The sequence below is a fragment of the Haliotis rubra genome, unplaced genomic scaffold (genome assembly GCF_003918875.1).
Source record: "Haliotis rubra isolate DU_JTF1 unplaced genomic scaffold, ASM391887v1 Scf28, whole genome shotgun sequence".
Lineage (NCBI taxonomy): Eukaryota > Metazoa > Mollusca > Gastropoda > Lepetellida > Haliotidae > Haliotis > Haliotis rubra.
This window is the reverse complement of record NW_025766891.1, coordinates 1,786,592-1,813,275: the sequence shown is the minus strand read 5'-3', so window position 1 is coordinate 1,813,275 and position 26,684 is coordinate 1,786,592. Positions and strand designations below refer to the sequence as shown.

General features: G+C 41.7%; 1 protein-coding gene across 1 annotated transcript; it reads right to left on the bottom strand.

Moving 5' to 3' along the window:
* Positions 1 to 508: 508 nt before the first annotated feature.
* On the bottom strand, positions 509 to 26,431 carry LOC124281124. The gene is made up of 9 exons (XM_046717141.1): positions 26,211 to 26,431; positions 8,412 to 8,617; positions 7,460 to 7,650; positions 6,420 to 6,493; positions 5,852 to 5,897; positions 5,047 to 5,118; positions 3,687 to 3,817; positions 2,714 to 2,923; positions 509 to 2,435 (listed from the first exon to the last, which is right to left on the bottom strand). Exons 1-9 carry the CDS (start codon positions 26,335 to 26,337, stop codon positions 1,444 to 1,446), a joined length of 2,049 nt encoding a protein of 682 aa, XP_046573097.1. The 5' UTR covers positions 26,338 to 26,431; the 3' UTR covers positions 509 to 1,443.
* Positions 26,432 to 26,684: the final 253 nt, after the last annotated feature.

The following is a 26,684-nucleotide window of genomic DNA, read 5'->3' as shown; positions in this document are numbered from 1 at the left end:
GAATAGTCAGAAGTGTAGTCATAGCAACGAAGAGGATACACCTACACAAAAGGTTAAGATTCTATAGGATTCAATTCAAGCTTCTGTGCCTCACTTTCCGCTGTCTGTCTGGATCTGCCCCTTCGTATCTGGCCCAGTCCCTCACACAGCACCGCCCATGTCGCTCTCTCCCGTTCACAGGATAAACGTTTACTCGTTATCCCCACTGTTAGGACTTCTACGTATGGTGAAAGGTCCTTTTCGTATGCAGCCTCTACAGCCTGGAATCAACTACCCCAATATCTACGTGACTGTACAGAACTTTCTAATTTTAAATCTTTACTAAAGACGCACTTTTTCAGATTAGCTTATGAGTGTAAACTATAATTCATTGCATTGTTTCCATGTATCTCTCTAATCTTTTATTCTCTGCTATAGTCTGTCTGTATGTACTTCTATGTCTTGCGCTTTGAGCATGTTGTACATGGAGAACAGCGCATTACAAGCATGCTATTATTATTATTCGCTGATCATATTATATACATGTATTTCCACTCTGAGACGGCACTTAACATATAGTATCCTTCTTTTTGGAACACTAAGTGACATTCTTGTTTCAAATACAAAAAACCGTTGACAATATCTAATTACATGTTTTGTGACTGTTTGCAACATATATTTTACTACCCTCTCAAACGCTGACTATTGTATGATTTTTAGTCTGGATGATGCGATCGTGATCTTGAACTAAGAAACGTTGCAAATATAGTTCAGTGGTTCAGTGGTTTTCAAGGTGCAGTTTCCATCTTGAAACAGATCTTTCCGCTTTCTGTATGTTGGTAGGTCAGTTAACCACTTGACGTTGTAATTAAGAGTCCTATGTAATTCTATTTCACCCCTCTTGGTAAATCTGGTAATTGTTAATTGCTATACATATCATGATTTGAGATAATTGCATTTTTATATAGCGAATAGACCTCACCAACTTGCGATTGGCCCGAGCCACGTAAATACAAGTCATCAGTGTGAAACACAAGGGAAATAAATGGTATTTGAATCAGTTTGATGGAGCTAAGATGTTGGCTATATTGTTTTAGATGAAGAAAAAGACAATCATAATAACTAACCTGACTGCTCTTTCGTTTTACAATAGCTAGAAAATACATTTCGTATGATTCTAAACATATTAAAACGGCATGGAAGTGACCTATTTCATAGGTAAAACATTCAACACATTATTATATCTCACAGCACGAAAACATGATTTTTATAACTACAAAATATAATTAATGCCGTATAATATTCAATGATCTAATGAATATTAATGACCAATGAATATTTTTTGATACATTGTAAACGTTGTTGGTAGACAGTTTAACGTGACGTAACACGCAGTAATGCTGACACGGAAATGCTGTAGTAATGCTGGAATAATGCTGGAATAATGCTGATACATATCTTGAATCAAGCTTGTGGAATGCTCACATCATCATCAGCTGTCTGTGCAGCAGAGTTATCTTCCCTTGACGCGGATTCTTCCGCTGCACTATTTGCTCTTACGTCGTGTTCTGAGTCATTTTCATCACTAACCGACGCTTCTTCAACTGTCAGAGTAGGTATATCCATGCTTGTAGCGTTACCCAACACTGGCCCTGCATCCTGCGTTTCGCCCGTAGTGTTCATGACGTCACAATCCCCATCCGGGCCTTTTCTGTTCTGACCCTTCTCTGTTAAGAAGAACGCAACACTTGGGTCATTGATGGGATCGGTTTCTGGGGAACTACTTTCCTGACCAACCTCTTCCTTGGAAGGTGTTGTCGGAACTTCAACGCCTTCGTCGACGCTTGGTGACGTGCCTTGCTCACTCATCTGCAGGGGTTCCATTGAAGCTCCATCCGTTACGCTTGGGAGTTCAATATCAAAGTCTTTAGATACCATTCGTTCCTCGTCAGCCATTGCTTCTTCACATTGTGTGTCCTGCTCCTCTGTACGTTCTTTCGTTGGATTTTCAATGATTTCCTCTTTGATTTCCTCTGTCTCCCCTAGGATAGTGACAGTTTTAACACTCGCAGGTTGCGATCTTGTAGGAGGAACTGCTGGTGAGCTGATGATAAGCAGATCATCATTCCAGTGATTTGAATCACCAGATACCGATGGTACATTGACAGATCTGTCGACCAAAATCGGCTTCGGTTTCCGTGGCTTCATCACCGGCTCCTTACGTGGTTCCTCGTCGTCCTTGACCTTCTCTTCTGCCGTGTGATTTGATTTATCCGCTCCGTCCTTGGCCGACATGACATTTGGCGTTGGAGGAGGTTGGTTGATCACTGATGTTTCCTCCACAGGATCACGTGACTTCCGGATCCGCTCCATCGAGATTCCTTGCACGGACGGTAATCGGGAATTCAGCTTTGGCATGCTGTTAGCTCGGTTCAGAGTGACACCCATTCCACGACCTGAAATATATTTCATGTTTCTTCGTCTGATGGAGTTATAGGTACAAACGTCTCGAATATCTATCCACAGTTATTCCATCTATGTAGAAGATTATCTCAATTCCCTCATATTGCTTTTATATCTGTTTTACAGGATAGTGAACTGAAACCTTCGAATTAAATTCACATCTTGGCAGATGAAGGTTTTCTTTTATTTTCTTGATAATTTTCTTGAAGATATTTATGAAGCTGTGATTATTTAGAACAGCTTCTGTATATTCCTAGTGGATAATACTGACCTTTCACGTTTAATCCACTTGGCCAGAATATCAACTCTTCATAAACCCTCCCGTCGCCATGTTTGTTAGCCTCGGTCCCATTGCTGTCGCCCCACGCCTGTTTTGGTTGGCTGGTAGCCGGAGTTGGTCTTCGGCCGTATCCGGGAGCTGTCGTTGGTCGTCGGGGAGTCACAGGTGAGGACACTTCATCGATGTCAGAGCGGGGCGAGTCTGTGAGTGAGGATGGTTTTCAGACGATTTTAACAATATTCCAGAAATATCACGGCGGGGGACACCAGAAATGGACATCACACATGTACAAATATGGGGATCCAAACGATACACACGTCTATGACCTTTTATGACCTTTAATTCAAAGCTCGTATTCATTACATTGATGTGCTTTTCAAAGCAAAGTTAAATGTAGAAGAATGAGGGCTATTTTTATGGATATACAACTTCTTTATTGTGTATAGGCGACGTTTCGACATAGATTCTAATGTCATTGTACCACTTGCTAGACAACGACATTAGAATCTACGTCGAAACGTCGCCTACACACAATAAAGAAGTTGTATATCCATAAAAATAGACCTCATTCTTCTACATTTAACTTTGCTTTGAAAAGCACATCAATGTAATGAATACGAGCTTTGAATTAAAGGTCATAGAAGGTCATAGACGTGTGTATCGTTTGGAAACACCAACGATCGTCATGGGAAGCACCCACGTTTCGGGAAGAACATTTTACTTATAATAATGAACCAGATTTTTCAATAATAAATATCCCTACAACAGCCATATTAGGACACTGAGACCAACAAATGTGTCGAAGATTCCATTCCTCATGCAACAAGAAATGTGTCGATCACTATACTCCTCAGGCAACCGCACAAAGCACAAGCCTCCCAACTTTACACTTGTTCCTACATACATGTACGCTATACTGAGTAGCATAGTGGCACTGTGTGGTCCTAATATGTCGAATACCAACCTGGAGGTGCACAAGGAGTTTCGAATACATCTTTCAGCTTGTGAGTCCCGGTGACAAAACACGCTGTAGGATTGGTCCTGGGCATGTAGACTCCATACCTCGTCAAGCTCTTAGAATCCAGGCAGTGCGCCCTGTAATTAGAGGTGAGGTGAAATTGGGTTTTACGTCGTGCTTGAGAATATTTCGCTCATATGACGACGTGCATGCGTATGTGTATGTGCGGCTGCTTGTACTAGCCCAGACTGAAGCTGGTTTTATAGTGCTAGCCCACTGAGATACCATGCCGCAGTTAAGCATGAATACCCCACTCAGACACATTATACTGACTCCGAGCCGACCAGTCCTTGTTGTACCCATTAATGCCGAGCGCCAGGCGGGGACCAACAAGTACCATATTTTAACGTCTTTTGGTATGACGTGGTCGGGGATCGAACCCGCGACCTTCCGCACTCCGGGCGGACGCTCTAACCACTACATCACGGAGGCGGTTCCCTGTAATTAGAAAGGCGCCTGATGTATCATTGTAATTCAGGTATAGTTGGCTGCTTGGGTTGTTGTTTAACGCCGCACCCAGCAATATTCCAGCTATATGGCGGCGATCTGTAAATAATTGAGTCTGGACCAGACAATCCAGTGATCAACAGCATGAACATCGATTTACGCATTTGAGAACCGATGACATGTGTCAACCAACTCAGATAGTACGACCATCCGATCTCGTTAGTCGCCTCTTACGACAAGCATGTGTTACTGAAGATCAATTCTAACCGGATCTTCACGGCTTCCTCTGTACGCGCCGGAGCTAAAACTATGCGGTTAAAGTCATGTGTCCTTTTTTCGAGCTGGTTATGGTGCAATACATAGGAAGTAAGACGTATACACTTTAATAACAGTGTGGGTGCCGAAGACTGTAAACACAAAGAGAATTTGCGGTCACGTAACACGAGTTAGTTTGGATTACCTCCCTTGGATTAAGCTGCGGATGCACGAACGGTGGTATTGTGTTGCTATGTCCACTCTGATCAATGCTATGAATCTCTGCTTGCGTGTGATGAATATTTTTTGTCATTATCTTATTAACCCTTGCGTTTTGTGCTCACAGACCAGGAAACATTAAAAACAGGGTCAATCTAGCATTCATACGCACACCTGAAAGAAAAATCTGCACAACGAATTGGCGGCGCCGAGGACGACTAGACCACCCTGTCGCCATCTCGTAGTGTATGCGTGTGTGATGATGATCTTAGCGACTGTCGTTGTTGATGTGCAGTGAGAACAGCACCAACAAGCAAGCAAACTACCAGTATCATTTACAAACAAAACTCCTGGAGTTACAGCAAATCCAGTTGACCCCTCTCACCTGTTGTAGCGTGCTCCGGTTATGAAGGAATGGAAAGACTCGCCGTTGGTTGCGTGGAGTTCTTGAAGAAACCTGCAGCAACAGACGATGAGTGAGTGAGTTTAGTTTTACGCCGCACTCGGCAATACCCAGCTATATGGCGGCGTTCTGTAAATAATCGAGTCTGGTCCAGGCAATCCAGTGATCAACAGCACGAGCATCAATCTGCGCAATTGGGAACCGATGACATGTGTCAACCAAGTCAGCGAGCCTGACCATCCGATTCCGTTAGTCGCCTCTTACGACAAGATCAATATTCTTCACGGGTAACAGATGATGAATACTATAGGACATTTGATGGTCAGCCATGTAAACACATCCAAACATTTTCATACCATATTTTGAATCGTTTAAACCTTTAACATTTGTCATTTCTCGCACTTCTTAGTACTTTGATAATGAGGACAACAACGTATGACATATTGAACGTTGCATAAAATCTTCCGATTATCTCCATGAAGGACAAACAACCTGATGTTACGTGAATATTGAATGGGGTATTACGATCTGATCAGTAGGGTTTCGTGGTGTTCGGCACATCCAAACATGACTGCTCTCCAACGGTATTTTCCTGGTCACGTTTAAGTATCGTCCTTATGAGCTGATTGACAAATGTAACGACTTGTTTCTGCGCTTACAGTGCGCCATTTAGTGCAACGTATTTTACCGTTACAGTGTAAATTAACGTTCATAGAAGTATATGATCATTGAAAGATGGTAATAATATATATTAATAGTAATAATATAATGTAATATCTACACTTACTCTTTGGGGTTTGTGTATGCAGAACCTATTCGAATCTCACCCTCCCCTGAAACAAAATATAAATAAAATACAATAAATACAAGAATATGTCAATTTTTTTCTATCCAAATTTTGCACAGTCACTTGAAATCTACAGACCAACTCTAATGATTTGTTATATAAGTTTGGACACAGCAATAAAAAAGTTGTTTAACAAACGAGCAATATTTTGCTGGCACTTTTAGCTATGTCTTACGAGGGGGAGCAACTCACATGTGGAACTCGCACACCAGGCTGTTCTACAAGCAACTGCCCCCCCCCCCCCCCCATTCGGAAGAAATAGCGAAATGTCACAACAAAATGACGATCGTTGTTAAACAACTTTTTATTCCTATGTACTTATTAGATTATGTGTTAGTGAGCAATTCATCGGTATCAAATGAAATCAAACTGACTGTAGTCGTCATTTAGAAGTATGGTGTATCACACGGATATATCTCCCTAAAAGCATAACTGAAGGACAACGAGATGATCGTATCATTCCTTCACCGTTTTTCCCAGTCTGAGAAACATACGTAAAAATACTCACGTTTCATAATTTCTCGTCGGATTTCATAGGAATTGACGGGTGCTGAATTTGTTCGTTGTCTCGCACGGAGCAGTCTGAAAAATACAGACACAACCTAACCTTAGATGTAGTTCACTAACGTAGAATGAAGAAGCTTAATTGTGTAGTGTTATAAGTAGTGTTTCATATGGATGTTTGCTTATTCGTTTATTCATTCCAGCTTACATGGGTGGCTCGTAAATTATACTGACTGACTGACTGAGTTTAGTTTTACGCCGCTTTTAGCAATATTCCAGCAATATCACGGCTGGGGACACCAGAAATGGGCTTAACACATTGTGCCCATGTGGAGAATCGAACCCGGGTCTTCGGCGTGACGAGCCAACGCTTTAACCACTAGGCTACCCCACCGCCCCTCGTAAACTACACAGTTTTTCTTGTTGTTTGTGACTTTAGCAATATTCATGCAGTTATTCAAACATTGATCGATATGGGGAATCGAACCAGGGCATTAGGCGTGCGGTTTAACTGTTACACTATCCAACCTCGCAGTTTCGTTAGACACATTTTTGACTGCTTTTGTCATCAGCGTCCTACAGAATCACGTACAATCTTACATGAGTGAGTTAAGTTTTACGCCAGTCTCAGCAATATTCCAGCTATATGGCGGCGGTCTTTAAATAATCGAATCTGGACAAGACAATCCAGTGATCAACAGTATGGGCATCGATCTGCGCCATTGGGAACCTGTGACATGTGTACAATCTTACGCTATCAGCCAAGTCTCAGTGTCTCATTAATGACTGTGAGTATCCTCAAACATTTAACTCAGAAAACATGTTTTGTATGAATGCAGGAGCTAACCTAAAAATGTGGGAACATGGCATTTGGACAAAATGGCGCTTGTTGGCATCCCCATGCAGCAAAGTAACTGATTTTTTTACAATTTTCTTTTGTTATTTCGTTGTTTTAATCCTTTCAAATTCAACTCACGCTGTTCCGATTGTGGTAATTTTTGTTTTGTAATTTCATTATTTGATATCCTTTCAGTTTCAACTCACGTCGTTCTGGTAGGTCGGCCATATTTCAAGTTGACCTCGTTTTGGCTCTGGTCCTTCAGTTCTGTGGCAGTGAGATATTGGTGGGTTCTGTTCGGTCGGTAGTACGTCACGCCGTCCCGTGATAGGGGCGGCTGACACTTGTTGGGGTTCAAGACTGCTGACTTGCTGAGTCGTATATACTGATGCTCCTCCTGAAACAAATATTCCGTTTCTTATAGGCGGTTTAGTGAGTAAGCATGGTTTAACGCCGCTTTTAGCAATATTCCAGCAATATCATGGCACGGGACACCAGAAATGGGCTTCACACATTGTACCCATCTGGGGAATCGAACCCGGGTCTTCGGCGTGACGAGTGAACGCTTTACCCACTAGGCTACCGCATCTCGTTTAGTGAGATTAACATGTACTTCACATCGGTAAAACTTCAAGAAAGAAACAATTAAAATTTTATAATTCAGTATTTATTTGACTATGGTGTATTCATAGAATTCAGTAACGATAGTCAGTATTCATGAGACTTCTGTGACGAGAGTCAGTATTCATAGATCTACGGTGACCGGTTGAGTGAGTGAGTTTAGTTTTACGCCGATTTTAGCAATATTCCAGCAATATCACGACGGGGGACGCCAGAAATGTGCTTCACACAATGTCATTGTACCCATGTGGGGAATTCAACCCAGGACGTCAGCGTTACGAGCGAACGCTTTAACCACTAGGCTACCCCACCGCCCCTTACGGTGACCGGAGCCAGTATACTTTGGACGAAAAGCTTAATAAAAATGCAAATGGTGATGTCAGTGTCATCTTTTGAGGATTCGAAACAATACACAGAAAGATAATAAATTTAACAAATATGTCGAGCTCGTTAATCTAAGCTGACTGACCTGAATCTGAAGTAACCTCCTCCCACCTTCCTTTAGCTATTCACCAATTAAAGATAATATTGACCAACCTTTGAGGGGGACATAAATTTGTGCAAGAAGAGCGGAGACTCCCCGCTGTGAGTAACTTCTTTGCTGGCCTCCACGCTCCATGTCGGTGATCCATGGACCTCAAGAAACTCCTCCTCAAACAGCTGGTCGATCTCCGCACGCAGCTTCCGGTGGTAATCCCGGTTCTTGTCCTGTGATGTGGGCGTGGGTGGATGTTTCGTACATCCTGCAACAGAAGCAGCAGGCGGTCAGTTCAGTTACGTGGAGTTTGATGCGAAATTGATTTGTTATGTAAAATCACTAATACCTTACGTTTTTTCCTAAACAGCAATTTGACATCTTACAACTTCGGTCTAATGAAATACGGTTTTCATCAGTATCAGTTGTTGACAATAGAGGAGAAAAACGGACAAAACGGACCTCAGCGAAAACGGAACCCCCCAAAATCGAGAAAGCGGCCACCGCGTTGGAGAGAACGTCCTCCGAACCCAGAGAAAACGGTCTCTGTGCCTAGAGAAAGACACTAGTAGGAAGTGCCAATGCTATACTTGAAAAACAACTGATAATTCTGACAGGGACTAGATTCATATCAGTAGATTTATTATATCTTGGCCACTTGCTTTAATTTAGTTGGTTACGACGAATTGAAATTAGTGGTAGTTTTGAATTCGTTATTCGTTATAACCGTACGGTGCGTGTATCAATACGTCTACCCCTCGTCTGAAAAACCTTTTCGATAAGAAAATAATTATTAATGGTGTTTGCAGTGTTATTGTTATTGTTATGTTTTACATATTGTTGTTATTAGTATAAATAGTAGAAGTAGTGGTAGTAGTAGAAGTAGTAGTGGTGGTAGTAGTGGTAGTAGTAGTAGTAGAAGTAGCAGCAGTAGTAGACGTAGTGGTAGCAGTAGTAGTAGTAGAAGTAGTAGTAGTAGTAGTAGAAGTAGTAGTAGCAGTAGTAGTAGTAGTAGAAGTAGTGGTAGCAGTAGCAGTAGTAGCAGTAGTAGTAGTAGTGGTAGTAGTAGTAGTAGTAGTAGAAGTAGTAGTGGTAGTAGTAGTAGAAGTAGTAGTAGTAGTAGAAGTAGTGGTAGCAGTAGTAGTGGTAGTAGTAGTGGTAGCAGTAGCAGTAGTAGTGGTAGTAGTAGTAGTGGTAGTAGTGGTAGCGGTAGTAGTAGTAGTGGTGGTAGTAGTAGTAGTGTTTGTTATTATCAACATAACCATTGCCACCATCAACAAATTATGAGATTCTCAGTCTATTACCATATAAAATTGATTTGATTAAGGTTGTAAATGTCTAATATCCACATAATTTCAGCTTTCATTCCATTTTAAATGATACAACTAGGTATTAGTGCAATACTTTTCAAAGCAGTGCTTAAAAACCTCACGAGCAGGTACACCTGTCCTTGCACCAGCACGTCTAACGAGCCCTTTCCCGTTTAAAGTTTAAAGTAAAAGGGTTCTGTATGTGCACCGAACCTTCCTTTGTAGACAAAGGCTCTAGTGCAGAATTACACTGAAGTGTAGATAATATTCTCATCAACTGGCGTAATGCACGAACCATTGCACAGCAGCATATCAGAAACACATTGTCAACAACGTGTTATATCCAATTTGCCCGGATACGTAATATTTCTTCAAAGAATTCCAACTTTTGAATGCACCAGCTGCGTGTTGACAAAACACTCTATGTGCATTAAGGCATTAGCGGGAGATCACAAAAGGTGCATTGACAACAAACGGAACGAAATCTATGCAACGGGCGCTATTCACGAAGCAGGTAACTCGACGACTATTGAAAGACTGTTCAGGAGACCTTAGCAATTCATGTACGTCGTTTAAATAGATCTGAATGGTTTTGGAGATACACGGAATGTAGGGAACACTTACTTAAAGGCCTTGCCCTTTCTGACATAGCCATAGGAAAGCGGTTTTAAATTATGAGAGTTTAACACAGGACTACGACCAGACAATTTGAATACACGATATGGTCGTGTTTGTTGGTAAGTGTCAAGCTAGGTGCTGAGATCTATGTATAAAGGTGAGAGATGATTGACAGTCTCTTTATTACAGACCGAGTGCTTCGCTGTGGCCAAACAATGGGGGTGATGGATGAAAAGTGTTTTGAAAGTTGAAACGATCTCTGCGTCGTGTTTGGAAATTTGTACTTTGACGCGTTGATATTCCTGCTGTGTTGACTGACCTAGTATGGTTTTATACCGCCTTTTGCCAATATCAAAATATCACGGCGAGGGACATCAGGAATGGGCTTCACGTATTGTTACTATGTGGGTCTTCGGCGTGACAAGAGAACGCTTTAACCCCACTAGACTATCCCACCTGTACCATGTCAGCCTGGACTCGTGAGGATCCGGGTTAGAATTGTCTCCAGCAATCCATGCTTGTCGTTAAAGGCGATCGGGTGGTCAGGCTCACTGACTTGGTTGACACATGTCATCGTATCCCAAATACGTAGATCGATGCTCATGCTGTTGATCACTGGATTGTCTGGTCCTGACTTGATTAATTACAGACCACCGTCATATAGCTGGAATATTGCTGAGTGCGGCGTACAACAACAGACAGTCATGACAGTCATGACAGATATCATGCAGTCAGCTATGTCACCGAACCCAACCAGCCGATCCACATTTACTCGACCAGCAAAGATAGCTGGGCAACCTTGTAACTCGATGTGTTGGAAGTGTGTCGACAAGCAAAGATTGCTGGGCAACTTTGTGACTCAAAGGGTAGGTGGTGTGTCGGCCAGCAAAGATTACTGGGCAACTTTATAACTCGAGGGGTTGGTGGTGTGTCGACCAGCAAAGATTGATGCGCAACCTTGTAACTCGAAGGGTTGGTGGTGTGTCGACCAGCAAAGATTGATGTGCAACCTTGTAACTCGAAGGGTTGGTGGTGTGTCGACCAGCAAAGATTGATGTGCAACTTTATAACTCGAAGGGTTGGTGGTGTGTCGACCAGCAAAGATTGATGTGCAACCTTGTAACTCGAAGGGTAGGTGGTGTGGCTTTGTGGTTAAGGTGTTTGCTGATCACGTAAAAGGTTCGAGTCCAAACAAGAAAACAGCGTGTGAAACCTGTCTGTGCTGGATGGACTATTGCAAACTATGCGGCGTTAAATAACATTCATTCGTCACTCTCTGAATCCTCGGAAAATTAGGGCGAATCTATGAGTCACTGAAAACGTCTTTGATAACAGTGCGAATTAGCGATTCTTATATATCATTCTTGTAAATCAGGCTTCATGATTAACCTAGAGGTCAATATTAAGAACAATAGCCGACATCGATGACACGTTACGAATAACGGATATTTCCTGCATTCTCACAGTCTGAACATGGGAACGAAAACTTTACGATAATACCGCTACAACAAATAAAATATTCTCAACCTGATGTTGTGATTATGTGTATGTTTGTATGTGCGTGCGTGCATACGTGTGTGTGTGCTTGCGTGCATTCGTGCATGTATGCCAATGGATTGGTAAAACAATTTATAAAAGTCAGTTCTTTAGAAAAGTATTCAACTAATTGCTGAAGATAGATGAAATGTGCTGAATCAGTGTAACGAAGTGTTGCGATATCTGAACGTCTTCTAACTTTATCAACACTGCCATTCAAAACCCAATGGCTACTGATTATGGGTATATGAATGTGTCTGCGTGCGTGCGTGTGTGCGAGCATGCGTGCGTAGGTGCGTGCGTGCCTGCGTGCGTCTACACAAGTCTTCATCAGTTCCAGTAATAAACACACAGTCAGCACATAAGAAACAGGCCTATATCTTTTAATACGGTGCTAAAATTAGAAATTAAGGAACTTTATTTGATGTTTTTTTTCACGTGAAATGATCATCAACGTACCGGTCAATAGTCAATCAATCAGTCGATCTTTACATTCAAAAGTCACCTATAATGGCTATACTTGATTATGTGTCATTGGAATAATAGTGAGCAGAGAAAGAAATCGAAACGAGAGCAATTACCGAACCTTATTTACGTTTCCATTTGATCAAACCATTGATTTCATGCCCACCATGCATCGTTACCGTGCGTGCGAGGTCGACCATGATGTCGGATGCCGTCCATTGTGGCGTTGTAATCAAACGCCAATAACCAGGGATACGTAATGAAAGTATTTTAGTAAGTGCAAGTCAAACAACTGTTATGTGAGAATTGTGCGCTTCCCGTATTAATATTGGAGGTGTGGGAGGCAAGGTGATGCTTCACGAACTCGCTTCTTCGGCCCCGTTTGTGCCTATCGAAAAACCTATAGTTTGATTAATTATATAGCTCGCTACTGATTTCAAATATTCATATTTTTCTTACCGGTTTTATTAAAGCTATCGCACCATGGACAGAAGCATGGTATTTGTAGGTGATTGTATAATTATATACATAATAATCAGGTTAAAAATCATCTTCAATAGCAAAAGAAATGTCTGCTAAAAGCAGAGTCGATTGAATCATCCTGACAGTATAATAAGCACGTCCTTATGATTATCTATCCAGTAAGAATGACACCTGAAAGCATGGGGAATACAATAGAAAATTGCATTGGTAATCAATTGAAATGACTAATATCTTGATGATGTGTTTGTATAGAACATTGAAGATGAGAAATATATGATATGCAAAGAAAATATGCGTAATAGTTGGCAGTAAACCATTGGACTTCGTGCACATAGCAAGACTGTTTTTTGATTGTTGTACAAACAGTTGTAATGTTTGTAAATATATTTGTATGATAAGGATTCTTGGATAGATAGATAGATATGTAGGTAGGAAGGCAGATATATAGACAGGTTGGTAGATATATATATATATATATGTTGGTAGATAGATAGATAAACAGAAAGATAGATAGACAGGTAGGTAGATAGATAGATATGTTGGTAGATAGAAATATAGTTACATAGATAGGTATGTATGTATGTATATATGTATGTGGGTATTTAGGTAGGTAGGTAGGTAGGTAGGTTGGAAGGTACGAAGGTAGATAGGTAGATAGATAGATACAATAGATAGTGACTGAGTGACTCGTTGCATATATATAATAACGTATGTACCAGGGGAAAACACCCCAAGCGTTTGCTTTCACTGTGACATTATTACTCAAGGCTTTAGAACGAGGGTTGACTGTACTGGAATAAATGATAGTACCTGCATATCAAGACAGAGCCATAATCTCCCAGCTTATATTAGCATTGATGCCAGGATCAGACATATAAATTAGAGTCATTTATCAAACAGACGTCATGCAATCATATAGAAAAACATTTTCATCAATCACTGCTCGAGACATCCCCTCAATACATGGACATTAGAACGTCAACAGCCGACTTGACCTCCCGAGACATGTTGTGCAAGACCGTAAGCCAAATGTACACAATGTTAAGAGCCTCAGACGATATGCATATATAAACTAAATGAACATGTGCTATTCACGTGCTGCTCGGTAGAGTCACGCAAGGCCCACCGTTACAACAACAATAATAACAATGATGAGTGAGTGAGTGAGTGAGTTTAGTTTTACGCCGCACTCAGCAATATTCCCGTTAGTCGCCTCGTACAACAGGCATGGGTTACTGAAGGCATATATTCTAACCTGGACCTTCACGGGTGATGATGATGATTATGATGACACAATAATGATGCATCCAGACACGTACATGATATATTTCGTTAAATACTTTAAATTTTGCATTGAAATTACTATATGGTGTTTCGATTTGAACTTTGGTTTCAGCTAAAATGCTTTAAAAATCCAAAGGGTTTGACAGGAGCAAAATATCCTGTGACTGAATCTTCTCGTTTTTCATCCCATGGCCAAAGAAAAAAACACATATCCGACATATATGATGCTTCCAAAATATTTGAACTGAAGCTTGGAAATAACTACAATAATGGGTTCGATGTTCCTGGAATAGTATATATATTCGACTTCGTTACATCGGGAGTTGAATGTTCTTTGATAAGATGAAGTGAGTGAGTGAGTGAGGAGATTGAATTCATATTGAAGGAGGAACATAACTAAAACTCGGGTACACAGATTTCAGGAAACGGTGGACTCTCCACTCTACAAGGAAGCACAATAAACGCCAACACTGTCGTAATTCTGTGGTAAGGTATGAGAGTTACGATCACCTGTGCTAAAATTCCTTTAAACAACTTCTTCCAGATGTAATAATTCGGTCGAGATGAATGGATAAATGTTTGTTATGAATCCAGTGTTGATTCTTCAAAATAGCTTAGGCACTTACAGATAAATAATTTCAATACCCCAACCTGTATATGAATACCCCCAGGGAGTATCTCCTGCCTTGTAAAATGGACCGCGGAGGTTCAGTGACTTTGCCGACAGCCTGAATTTATCATCGTGCCCGGTGGTGTGAATCACTGTGTTGGCGGATTCGACTATTGGATGTCTGATTGACTAGTTGCGGCGGTAAGCAATATTTGTGTTCCCATTTTATAACTCAGTCTGGCATAACAGGAGTGACGTTGTAACAGATCCAACTCGTGTGACGTTGTAACAGATCCAACTGTGAGGGCGAGGTATCAGATACAACTGTCGTGACGTTGTATCAGATACAACCGTGGTGGCAAGGAAACAGATACAGATTGTCGTGACGTTGTATCAGATACAGCTATGGTGGACTTGTAACATATACAACTGTGGAGAAATTGTAACAGATACAACTGTGATGGCAAGGTAACAGATACAACTGTGATGAAGTTGTAACAGATACAACTGTGGTGGAGTTGTAGCAGATACAACTGTGATGGCAAGGTAACAGATACAACTGTGATGGCAAGGTAACAGATACAACTGTGGTGGCAAGGTAACAGATACAACTGTGATGGCAAGGTAACAGATACAACTGTGGTGGAGTTGTAACATATACAACTGTGATGGCAAGTAACAGATACAACTGTGGTGGAGTTGTAACAGATACAACTGTGGTGGCGTAGTAACAGATACAACTGTGGTGGCGTAGTAACAGATACAACTGACATGGCGTTGTTTCAGATACATAACTGTAGTAATTATCGCATTGTTGCCGTTGATAAAAATGCACTTTTATCTTCAATTGTTTTATCCGATTTCATTAGAGATGTACTATTATGATCCCTCTATGGAGAGTATAAAAACACCATGTTGGTTCAGAACAATGATAACATTTTGTCATAGTTACAGAGGAAATACATCGATCATGCAAGTTCAGCATTCCGGTACCCCCAATATACACACGCTATTACAGAACCATATCATTTGTTTATTCACCATTCCTTGCCCATAAAGGGTTTTTGTGTGTGAGGACACCCAACAGTACACGCACTTTCGCTGAGGAGATTTATGAAAATAGGTGTCCTTTGTTGAGGCTGAAAAATTGTATTGGCTATAGGGTGTAGCCGAGCAGAGAAGTGGACATACACGAGCTTGTTATTGCCTGTTTAGGTCCATAGCCAGGCGACTATTGAGATCGTACTGCCTGAAAGAACGAACGGTGGATTAAAGTGCAAGATATACGAAGGGTGAGAACAGTAAATTGAGTGAATCCTTAAATGAACGTCGATGAAACATTGCTTCAAACATTGTAATAATAATAATAGAAAGTAAAAATTATTCTTATCTTTTTCATTGCCCTTTTATCATGAGTATGGAAGTATTATCAAGTATGAACCCACGAATCCGTTGGTATATGACAAGATGGTGGCCACATGAATACGTGCAAACACATAGTTGCGGGTACAGCAACGTGCAGTAAACGTAGACAAAGTACTGTGACTATGTGTCCCAGTCCACCCAGCTGTGAATGGATACGTCGTAAGGATGGGAAAGCCGCAATAACCCGGTGCGCCTTGTGGCTGCAAGAGTTGTATACTCCTCAGGGAGTTGAGATTGACATCCAATGATCTAGATCTAGGGAAAAAATACCAGCGCCTTGATCATGCACTAGAGCGTGGATATGTGCGCTATATAAATATCCAATAACAATAATAATAATATAAGTATTGTTATTATATAGAGTTATCAATGTATGCTATTTAAAGAGTTGCCAAGAGTTCAAAGTCCATATACGTCAATGTAATTTGCGGTTGGGTAGCCTAGTGGTTAAAGCTTTCGCTCATCACACCGAAAACCTTGGTTTGATTTCCGACATGAGTACAATGTGTGAAACCCGTTTCTGGTGTCCCCCGCCGTGATATTGCTGGAATATTGCAGCATAAAACCTTACTCTCTTACTTCTCTACACTTTGACACTCGTGATCTGTTCCCGAGATAAGACCAGGGTAAAGGCGAGGAAAGATCGATCCGTTTAACCGTTGTCTTTACAATCAGCAGTGAAAAAATTAATCAAAACCATGCGTTGAGGGTCCACCTGGAGATCGGATATCTCAGTGTGACACCGCTCGTCTCCACTATCTCATTATATACAAATATCGACAAAACAAATCTTACCATTATTTCACGTCACACCTAACTACTCTGAAGTGTAACAGTTGTTGACACGATGAACAGCAACATAATATTTTTCAAGAAAATTTAGATCGACAGCATTGTGTGGACTGAACCAACTGAAGGGCTGACTGACTGACTGAGTTTGGTTTTACGCCGCTTTTAGCAATGTTCCAGCAACATCACGGCGGGGGACACCAGAAATAGGCTTCACACATTGTACCCATGTGGGGAATCGAACCCGGGTCTTCGGCGTGACGAGTCAACGCTTTAACCATTAGGCTATCCCACCGCCCCCAAATTGAAGGAATGTGTTGACTACGAACTAGTTCATATAACGGGAAGGAGGCAAGTGCGAACATGATTGGCTGGTTGGTTGATTAACGCCGAACTCAGCAATATTCCAGCTATATGGCGATGGTCTGTAAATAATCGAATCTGGACCAGACAATCCAGCGATCAACAGTATGAGCATCGATCTGCGCAATAGGGAACCGATGACATGTGCCAACCAAGTCAGTGAGCCTGACCACTCGATCCCGTTAGTCGCCTCTTGGGTTCCTGAAGACTAATTCTGACCCGGATCTTCATGGGTGGGCACGGCTGGGGATATTTCCTTCATCTAGGATCAAAATGATACAGGCTGAAAGTTGTATCTTGTAATAAACAAGTGTCCTCATGAATGCTCATTGCTTTTTGCATTGGGACACCATATCTGCCCTTTACTGCACCACAATCTACCCTCACGTATGTGTGAATACCTTTGGGGCCAAAACTATATATAACGGTAATTCTACATACTACGGTATATGTTAACAGTACATCGACATTGTAATCCATGAAATCCATCAAATCATGCTTGTCAAAACAGAAGACTAAATGGGGAAATGTCCGCTAACAAGGATGGCATCCGTATTGCACAGGCATGTATATTCCACTGGAATGTATATCGAGATCATTACAGACCGCCATCATATTGTTGGAATGTTACAGCACTTTACAGAAGCAAAATAAACAAATCATCGCGAAAGGACATTTAAAACTGTGGGTGATGAAAATCATGACAGTACTACGTCACAGCGTTAATTCGGGTATCGTCCTGAAAAGTGGACTTCAAAACGTAGGATAGTTCATATCACTATGATGTCACTGCAGCTAATAGCATCTGACGTAATTGAGACTCCATGCAACACAGGCTAACACAACACAAACAGTCCCAGAGCACACAATTCCCAACATACAATACAGATCACACGTGCTCTGGATTGAGAGACTCCGGTGACCTTGCGTTACGGCCACTCTGACCGAGATAGTGATGTCACACCATGAAAGGTTGATATCAATAAATCGATTCTTTACTGCCTTAGCAATACTCTTGATCACCTAATCTCCTTATACCTGTGTGGAACACCGTCCCGAGAATGCGGACCGTAAGATCGCCGTCCTGAGGTCAGTTCACATAGCACAGTTGTTATACAATGATCGCCAACGTACTACCTGTCTCATACCCCCTTGTAGATTGCTTTATGGATGAAGCTGGCTATGTTACAAGAGCCCCCTGACAGAAATGTGTCCATCTCTGGATCTCCCTCTTTATCAAGGGCGTTGGGGTAGCCTAGTGGTTAAAGCGTTAGCTCGTGACACTGAGTACCCAGGTTCGATTCCCCACATGGGTACAATGTGCGAAGCCCGTTTCCGGTGTCCCCAGATATTGCTGGAATATTGCTGAAAGTGGCATAGAGCTAAACTCACTTACTCATCCCTTCCTAGCAAGATGTTTGTTACTGTATATCCACGTGTCTATCCTGATGTTGCTCCATTGTCCATCACGATGTCTCTATGTGTGTCAAGGTGTCTATCCACGTGTCTAAGTGTCTATTCAGGTGTCTCCCTTTCTGTCTATCAAATTGTATCCCAATGTGTCTGAGTGTCTAGTCAGGTGTCTATCAAGGTGTCTATAAGGTGTCTCCCTATGTGCCTACAAGACAATGACGTCAGTGATGTCAGAGTACACTGTAGGTATTACCGCATTACCCAGGGAGCCAGTGACACCACTGTACACTGTAGGTGTTACCAATGACGCCAGTGACACCACTGTACACTGTAGGTGTTACCAATGACGTCAGTGACACCAACAACTGTATACTGTAGGTGTTACCAATGACGCCAGTGACACCACTGTACACTGTAGGTGTTACCAATGACGTCAGTGACACCACTGTACACTGTAGGTGTTACCAATGACGTCAGTGACACCACTGTACACTGTAGGTGTTACCAATGACGCCAGTGACACCACTGTACACTGTAGGTGTTACCAATGACGCCAGTGACACCACTGTACACTGTAGGTGTTACCAATGACGCCAGCGATACAACTGTACACTGTAGGTGTTACCAATGACGGCAGTAATACCACTGTACACTGTAGGTGTTACCAATGACGTCAGTGACACCACTATACACTGTAGGTATTACCAATGACGCCAGCGATACAACTGTACACTGTAGGTATTAACAATGACGTCAGTGACACCACTATACACTTTGAGTATTACCAATGACGTCAGTGACACCACTGTACACTGTAGGTGTTACCAATGACGCCAGTGACACCACTGTACACTGTAGGTGTTACCAATGACGTCAGTGACACCACTGTACACTGTAGGTGTTACCAATGGCGTCAGTGACACCACTGTACACTGTAGGTATTACCGTATTACCCAGGACGCCAGTGACACCACTGTACAGTGTAGGTGTTACCAATGACGTCAGTGATGTCAGGGTACACTGTAGGTATTACCGTATTATCCAGGACGCCAGTGACACCACTGTACACTGTAGGTGTTACCAATGACGCCAGTGACACCACTGTACACTGTAGGTGTTACCAATGATGTCAGTGACACCACTGTACACTGTAGGTGTTACCAATGACGGCAGTAATACCACTGTATACTGTAGGTGTTACCAATGACGTCAGTGACACCACTATACACTGTAGGTATTACCAATGACGCCAGCGATACAACTGTACACTGTAGGTATTAACAATGACGTCAGTGACACCACTATACACTTTGGGTATTACCAATGACGTCAGTGACACCACTGTACACTGTAGGTGTTACCAATGACGCCAGTGACACCACTGTACACTGTAGGTGTTACCAATGACGTCAGTGACACCACTGTACACTGTAGGTGTTACCAATGACGCCAGCGATACAACTGTACACTGTAGGTGTTACCAATGACGTCAGTGACACCACTGTACACTGTAGGTGTTACCAATGACGTCAGTGACACAACTGTACACTGTAGGTAGTATAAATTACCCGGGGACACCAGTGAGTGTTACTACTAATACCTAGGACACCCCTGATACTACTGTAAGGGTCACAGAAGCATATTTCACACACCCCTACCAAGATCACTAAACAAAAGGCTTCTGTGTAGTTATTGTTAATATTGTGACCTCCGCTGGCATATCGCGATCAGATTTTCGCACTGGGATCTGGTTGCGTGTAAGCCACTTAAGTTTGAGTCGGTGGAGTACGTTGTGTATAGGATATAACCCTAACCGTAACAGTCTATATCAGTCTGCCTGTCGATCATTGGTAGTTTGATCAACCGATTCGCAAATCAAGCGTACTGGGAAGATAAGTACATGTGATCATAACACATAAAAGCAGCATGGTTTGGAATAGAGTCCTTGGTTGATGTTATGAAAACGTCGTAATCTCTCTTATCCGGACATTTTCCAAACCACCCACCCGATTATGCCTGTGAGTGAGTGAGTGAGTTGCATATGTTAATTTGCGTTTGTATCACTGAAATTAGTGAGAGAGTGAGTGAGTGAGTGAGTGGATGAGTGAGTGAGTGGATGAGTGAGTGGATGAGTGAGTGAGCGAGTGAGTAGTTGCATATGTTAATTTGCGTTTGTATCACAGAAATTAGTGAGGAAGTGATTGACTGTAGGGTGGTGAGGTTTGGGGGATGGGGAGATGAGTGAGTGAGTGAAATAGCACATATGCTATACGGTGTAAGTGTGTATGGGAGTCAGCCAAAGATTGGTTGACAGTTGCAGCTGGCTGAGTAGTTGACGGATACTCCTGAACAGATAACCTACAGTAGACAATAGTGACATCATGGGGGACATCAGACCCACGTCTACAGCGAGCTAGATCGAGAGGTCAAAAGCGCCATCTACCCACGTTGTCATTGAGATTATCGACGTTCATTCAAAGCCTCGATACGCCACGTTCCCAGCACACCAGAGATCAGACCGTATCAGTCTATCTAGCAATAGCAATCTGGGTAACGCCATGTTATCTGTGTCTCTGACAAAACTCATATCCATGGGAAAATACAGTATCATTTGTGGCCTGGCACAGTTCTCATCATGCTAATCAGACTGATTAAAGCAAACCAACGTTCATTATCTCAACGATACTTCATTGTAAAAATGTATTTATTTTATGAAAATATATCAAACTTATTAAAACTACCCAAAGTTAATTATCTCAGCGATATTTCATTGTAAAATTATATTTATTTTACGAAAATCAAACTTATTAAAACTACCCAAAGTCCATTAACTCAACGATATTTATTTGTAACCATCTTGTATTTAGCTTGTGCAAATGAAAAATCACTCCCTCACTCACTCAACAACACCGGAATGATACGACTGTCGTATTAGTACGACTGCAGCTGCTGCGATAGTTTGAAAAGTACATGCACCTTCCTACAGCATCAAAATTATCTTGTGTGATTTGACATGACAAAGCCAAGAGCATATAGATACAGCACATGGTTTGGGATGCGAAATTGTTGACACTAGGTTATCTCTGATAATTGTCTGAAAGTTTCCGTAGACTGATCGACTGACTGAGTATGGATTTACGCCGCTTTTAGCAATATTCCAGCAATATCATGGCGGGGGACACCAGAAATGGGCTTCACACATTGTACCCATGTAGAGATTGTGCGAGGCTCATGGCGACTGGAAAATGTAATGAGTGAGTGGGTGTGTTTAGTGCCACTCCGCCCTCAGCAATATTTCAGCTATATTGCGGCGGTCTGTAAATAATCGAGTCTGGACCAGGCAATCCAGTGATCAACAGCATGACCATCGATCTACCCAAGTGGGATATGATAACATGTGTCAACCAAGTCACCTGACCACCCGATCCCGTTAGTCGCCTCTTACGACAAGCATAGGTTGCTGAAGACCAATTCTAACCTGGATCTTCGCGGGTGGGAAAATTGAATCAATGACAGTATGGTTGGCGTACTTTGTACTTATGTTGACTTGTTTTCCGAAAAAAAACATGGACGAATACGTTGAATCATTAGTAACACAGATATTCATCTGGTTTATCACAGAGGCCGTTATTCAGTCCCAAGTCTCCAGCCAAAGTCATTAAAAAAATTGCAAATGGGAAAAAAGAATGAAACAAATATAGCTCAAAGGCTTTCTGAGGCGGCCTGTACAAAAAAACAACACAATTGTGTTACACTATTGCACGAATGCACATGGTCAAGAATATACCTTTAATTTGCAAAATAAGGACACATTTAAAAAAAGATATTCCCAATTTGCATTGTTTGAATCCATTATTGTACATATGAATATGTTCGATCAATTGTTACAACTCTGATATATCCAAGCGCATTTCCGTATGTGTCAGCCCGTCTGAATAAAAAAAGAGATATTTGTTTATGCATAAAAATAATAATGCTAATTTTTGCCCCTGGGATCCAACGCAAAGCTGTTTTCTGGTGTTACATTATTACCCTGACGGAATTGTACTTTCAAAGCCGCTACTAAGCGCTTCGCGCGACCGTATAGGTCCGTACATCCGCTGCTCAGGTACCCATTTTGAACAGCTGGTTGGACTGGGTACAATGTGGACGAAGTGCTTGCCCATGGACGCAACACAGTATCAGACCCAGGTCACAACTTTTTGGTGTCTCTACCGGGATTCGAACCCGGGCCTTTGGCGTGAGAGGCCAGCATGCTGACCACTACACTACTGTGTTCCATAATATGTTCAATATCCACTTATGTTATTACCTGAATAAAAATCTTACATCAATAATGCATTGAAAGAATGATCATGGAGCTCTCTGTTGACAATGTAGTCATGTGAAATATACAACTCAGATGACATGCTACACTGTCGTCCACGTCATGCGGGACAACTCAACATTGATTATGAAATGTAATAAATCTTCATGGGCATGCTTATGAATTTTTAATTGAAATTGTGGTTGAAACACCGACAACGCCTTTACAGAAAACAGAAATGAGTGTATATTGTAATCACTTAGGAATGCATACTCCACCAAAACGGGGCGGTTGGGTAGTCAAGTGGTTACAGTGTTTGCTCGTCGCGCTGAAGACCCGGGTTTGATTCCCCATATGGGTATAATATGTGAAGCCCATTTCTGGTGTTCTCCGCCGTGGGTTTGCTGGAACATTGATAACAGAGGCGTAAAACTAAACTCACTCACTCACATATTATGACGCCGGGGTACCTGATGATATTTATGTGGCCATCATTTGGTAAATGGTTCCATCATCATGTCGGGTTTCGACACCAAACCTGCCATTAAAATTTAACCAATTTGATGATCTCATGTTCCTCTGATCTACCTGAACTATTGCTAAACGCGACGTTAACCCCCATGTACATCATTTAACTGTAAATAAGATGTCGAATACACGAAAACAACCGATGTTTTATTAAAGGCGTTTTGACAACATTCATCAGAGTGAAAATGTTATTAAACAAAACAAAACAAAACTTCAAAAGAGAGCACTGAACTTCGTCACGTACAGATTCCCATAAATATATCTCTCACACGTCATCGCCAACTGAATACCCATGGGATGTAGTTCAATCAACGACCATACTGGAATCAATTTGAACAAAAAGACATTCTAATGTAGTTACGTAACCATGAAATACCATATAAAAAAACCCGGGCCTTTAACTAAATTTGAGAAACGGGGCGGTGGGGTATCCTAGTGATTAAAGCGTTCGCCCGTCACGCCGAAGGCCCGGGTTCGATTCCCCATATGGTTTGAACGTGTAAAGTCCATTTCTGATGACCCAGCCGTGATATTGCTGAAGTATTGCAAATAGCGGGGTAAAACTAAACTCACTCACTCATTTGAGAAGTATATAATTAACATGAACAAGGTAACATGAACATGAACTATCACCTATGATCACAAACAATGTTCCTTAACTTAATGCGAGAAGCATAAGTTCTCAGGGAGCATGTAAACATGATTAACTGCAATCATATAAACAAATGTGTTCCTTAACTTCTATTGAGGACTACATGCTGCATAATCGAACGTAAAGATAAACACTCCGTTCGCATTCCTCAATAGGTTTGTACCGAACACAATAGTAGCCTTATATAACCGATCAGGCGCCATTGTTACTGTTCAAATATTATTATTGGCCAAAGCAGGAAGTACAATTGACCATGTAACCCGGTAAATATATATCATCTCCTTATAGATAAGCTTCCGGGCATAACATAACACTTTCTTTGTGCTAAAGTCAGGGTAGGTTATTTACTTATATTTTGCAAGTGGTATTGGTGAAATGTGGTGTCACGGATATTCATTATTCGGGAACCTGTCCTTTACGGACAGTTGTACAATCTGAGCACTGTATGATTGTGTGAATTATTCATTAATTTGGTATGTTCATGAAACTAGATATGGGGTATGTTGTTTACTCTTGAAAAAGTGAATATGTGTTACTTTAAAAAACTCGTTTATATACCGATTAGCCATGTTTGAATTTTGATTGATCGTTGTTAGAACAACAGCTGTTTGACGAACTGTTACGATGTTTCCATAAATTAGTTCCTTTCAAAATTAAAATTATGTCCATTAAAAGAGGTTGGAGGAAGCAACAGAAAAGAGTTTCCATACCCAGATTAATACATAGTTGTATTTGGAATTGGCAATGCCCTTCAGTTCATGCTATAAGATATAACCTGACACGTCGTGTGTAAAAGATGTTGTTAGCCGTTGTTACTATTCATATTAACACCATACCACGGCGGGGAACTCACAAGAACCTTACATATGATCTATCCGAATACGGCCTCGAACCCAGGACTAAACCGGAACGAGGACACTCCTTAACGTCTGGGCTACCCAACTGCCACATAAATAAGGTCAGGTACCCCGGCGTCATAATATGTGAGTGAGTTTAGTTTTACGCCGCTTTTAGCAATATTCCAGCAATATCACTACGGACGACACTAGATATGAGCTTCACACACTGTACCCATGTGGGGAATGGAACCGGGTCTTCGTTTTAACCAGAAAGGCTATCCCACCACCCCTTACATAGAACTTATGTCTGTTTAAAGAAGTATTAATTCTTGAAACACATAAAAAAGCCCAACCCAAAACATATACATTTGTAATTTACTGAAGTGTGTTGTTTTAGTTTTACGTCGCACTCAGCAATGTTCCAGTTATATGGCGGCGGTCTCTAAAGAAACGAGTCTGGACCAGACAATCCAGTGATCACCAGTGAGCATCGATCTACGCATTGGGGTATGATGTCATATGTCAACCAAGTCAGCGGGTCTGACCACCCGATCCCGTTAGTCGCTTCTTACAATAAGTATGGTTTACTGAAGATCAATCATAACCCTTATCTTCACGGGTCGTAAAATTAACTAAATACCCGTATCTTTCGTGGTTATCAATCAAAACATATAGATACAACTTACTGTGTGTCATTTAACCCCTTACTCAACAAACATGTCTGTACAAAATCGAATCTGGACAATCCAGTGATCAACATTATGAGCTTTAAATATTGTACTTGTATGGGGGATCATAACAGCATACGGTCCTCTTCAACGTGAAAAATATTTCTCTGTTGTTTATCGCCGCACATAACAGCATTCTGTCGGGGAATAAACGATTGAATCTGGACTAGACAATCCAGTGAGTGACATCATGAGCAACGATGTATCCAAACGAAAAACAATGATATGCATAAACCAAATCAGCATCCCTGATTACCCGAGCATGAGAATCACGCCTCACAAGCATGAGTTGTTGAAGACCACTTCTAACATGATTTTCCACGGTTCACAAACTTTAAAAAGCGATACACGTAAATATTTACGACACCTCATTCATACGTATATAAACATGTATCTATACCTTATCTACTTATAAAACAGTCAGTCGCGACGTACAACCTTTGTCATCACACATGTTCTAGTATTTGAGTTTATTGCACTATTGACCTTCCATACACTAACTATACGGTTACCTTTGTAGCCGCCGTGGGGTCGTCTCCCGTTGCTGATGCCGGCGCGCTGAGCCTGGTCACGTCCTTCAAAAGACAAGTCCAGATATCGCAGCCTCGGCTTCTTAGCACATTTGTTCTTGTTGGTCATTCTGGGAGAAATAAGGTCATATTGAGAGACTGAGACATTTAACTCCAGACACCGTCACATTCCTGCGGCGATCAGTCGGCGACTTGCCTCGACTGTAGCGGGGAGCTGATTGAGCGATTACACCGCCGCCATGTTGTTTACTGGTTGTCAATGGTAATGGCTTTACCCTGAGTGGGGACAAAAACCAGCCGGTTCTGTTGACAAAGCCCAAAGCGCTCACAAACAGCGATCAGTGGTACGGTACTGTTTGACAGGCTTAAAAAGTCACTAACCGCTAAATTGGCCGCTCCTTATCGGTAGAGTTCTACGGTGAAATATGCCATTCCGACTAGGTGAGCCTGTAGGTA